The sequence below is a fragment of the Gregarina niphandrodes genome, assembly GCF_000223845.1.
Source record: "Gregarina niphandrodes unplaced genomic scaffold scaffold00019, whole genome shotgun sequence".
In the NCBI taxonomy this organism is placed as follows: Eukaryota; Apicomplexa; class Conoidasida; order Eugregarinorida; family Gregarinidae; genus Gregarina; species Gregarina niphandrodes.
In genome coordinates, this window is record NW_011645788.1 from 44,412 (window position 1) to 46,415 (window position 2,004).

The window sequence follows — 2,004 nt, forward strand, 5'->3', positions numbered from 1 at the left end:
CCTTACGTCGTCCCGCCTTACGTCGTCGGCCTTACGTCGTCCCGCCTTACGTCGTCGGCCTTACGTCGTCCCGCCTTACGCCTCCCGACAGTCGCGTCCCCAATGTTAAAGCCGCAACTTGACGACATGCGTCGGTGGAGGGTGGAGGGGGGAGGAGGGTGTCCCTCCTGCGTTGGAGAAGTGTAACCTTCAGTGCGTATCGTTCTCGACATTTCGTTAACCAGTCGAGCTTGCCTGCCATGTCTTTAACTTTAAGCCTTCCAAGCTCTCCAGAGTCTGTTGCCGCTCGTATCTTGTCGACATCGTTCACAAAATATGTGAAATCGCCTCGGCCTTTAGCATCGAACCTCGCAGAGGCTTTTTATCGGATGTGGCTTGGGAGTCCGGAAGTGTTCTATCAAACGGTTTGACTCGTTGACCGAATGCTGTCGCGACTTCCCGCAAGTGATCCATTTTTATGCCACACTGCGTCCATGTAGCCAAGTAAGGGAAACTCTCTGACTCAACGGAGAAACGTCTCTACGTTTCGCAAGTAGTGCACGCAACGCTACTGAAGCGTCGGCCGGTGATAATCCGTACCGCGAGAATTCGTGAATCCGAAGGTGATAGATATTCTTTGCTGCCTCTAAATTGGTGAACAGCTCTTGGATACAAAACTGGAACTTGACACCCCACCTCAGTTCGTTAGGTTTCAAGTATCCCGTGGAGCTCTCATTCGAGTCTGCCACTCTCTTACCACATATTAGGCACTCTCTTACCATTTTCGCAACGTCCTCTGCAAGTCCGGGCCAGTAGAACATGCTGGCCACTCTCTTCCGCGTCTTGAGTACAACCGCGTCTCCACTGGCGCCATAGTGGAAGTTCACTTTCGCTCAGTCGCTCCGGGACGTACACCTTGCCAGTCATGGCCTGCTGCCACCACTTGCCATCCCCCTTCACTCCAGGCACTCCTTGCGGCTCCAGCTGCCGGTACTCTCTCATAAAGTCCTCTTCCGACACCCCCAACAGTTGGCCCACGTGGCCTATCACTCTACCGCTCAAAGCCATTGCCTCGATCTCTGCGTCGCACTCTTCATCTGCGCTGCGTACCGCGACACGCGACAACCAGTCCGCCATGTTATTCTTCTCTCCCGACAGGAACTCTAAGGCGAAGTTGACTCTGCTGGGCGCCAGCGCCCAGCGGAACACCTTCCCTTTGTCTACTCCCACAAGGTAGCGTAGGTTGGCTCGATCTGTGCGTACGATAAAATGATGGAGCGCTACGTAGTCGCACCACCTCTCTACAGCCCACTTGACGGCGAAGAGCTCTCTCTCTCGTATCCCACTTTCTCTCCGTGTCGGTGAACTTCTTAGACGCGAACTCTAACGGGACCTCTCTACCCTCTTGCACCTGCTTCAACACCGCGCCAATGCTAACCTCCGAGGCATCTGTTCCGATGATGAGCGGCGCTCCTGGAACTGGCTTGTGGAGCAACGACGCACCGGCTACCACCTGCTTCAGCTTCACGAATGCCTCTCCTCGAGCATCCGGACGAACAACCTGCCCTTCTTGAGCAACTCGAACAGTGGGGCAGTGTACTCGGCGAATCGCGGGATGAAGGGTCGTAGATACCCAACGGCTCCCAGGAAGCTCTGCAGTTCCTTCCTTGAGGCGGGGGCGGGGGCATTGAGAACGTTGCCTATCTTCCTCTCCTGGTGCTATCCCTTGCCGCACAATCTTGTGACCGAGGTACTTTACTTCGGTCTTAAGCCACTCGCTCTTATCTAGCCTGAGGTAGAAGCCTCTCTCTCCGCGCAGTCGCAAGACCTTCTCCAACCGCTGCATCATTTCCGGCACCGTGTCCGTCTTCCATGATGATATCATCAATGTAACACAGAGTGCGGTGGTCCAACACCTCCTCAAACAAATGTCCATCGCGCGCTGGAACTCCGCCGGCGAGTTCTTAATCCCGAAGGGGATGACAATGAACTCGAACAGCCCAAACGGTGTGATGAACGCGGTGA

At 55.0% G+C, this 2,004-nt stretch overlaps 2 protein-coding genes across 2 annotated transcripts; both read right to left on the reverse strand.

The window, feature by feature from the left end:
* Window positions 1-866: 866 nt before the first annotated feature.
* Window positions 867-1,116, reverse strand: GNI_094350 (hypothetical protein; the record flags this gene model as incomplete). The annotated part of the gene is made up of 1 exon (XM_011132648.1): window positions 867-1,116. A coding segment is annotated over one exon (250 nt), but the record flags the coding sequence as incomplete, so codon positions are not given.
* Window position 1,117: 1 nt separating this feature from the next.
* Window positions 1,118-1,915, reverse strand: GNI_094360 (hypothetical protein; the record flags this gene model as incomplete). The annotated part of the gene is made up of 1 exon (XM_011132649.1): window positions 1,118-1,915. One exon carries the CDS (start codon window positions 1,913-1,915, stop codon window positions 1,118-1,120), a length of 798 nt encoding a protein of 265 aa, XP_011130951.1.
* Between the last annotated feature and the right edge of the window lie 89 nt (window positions 1,916-2,004).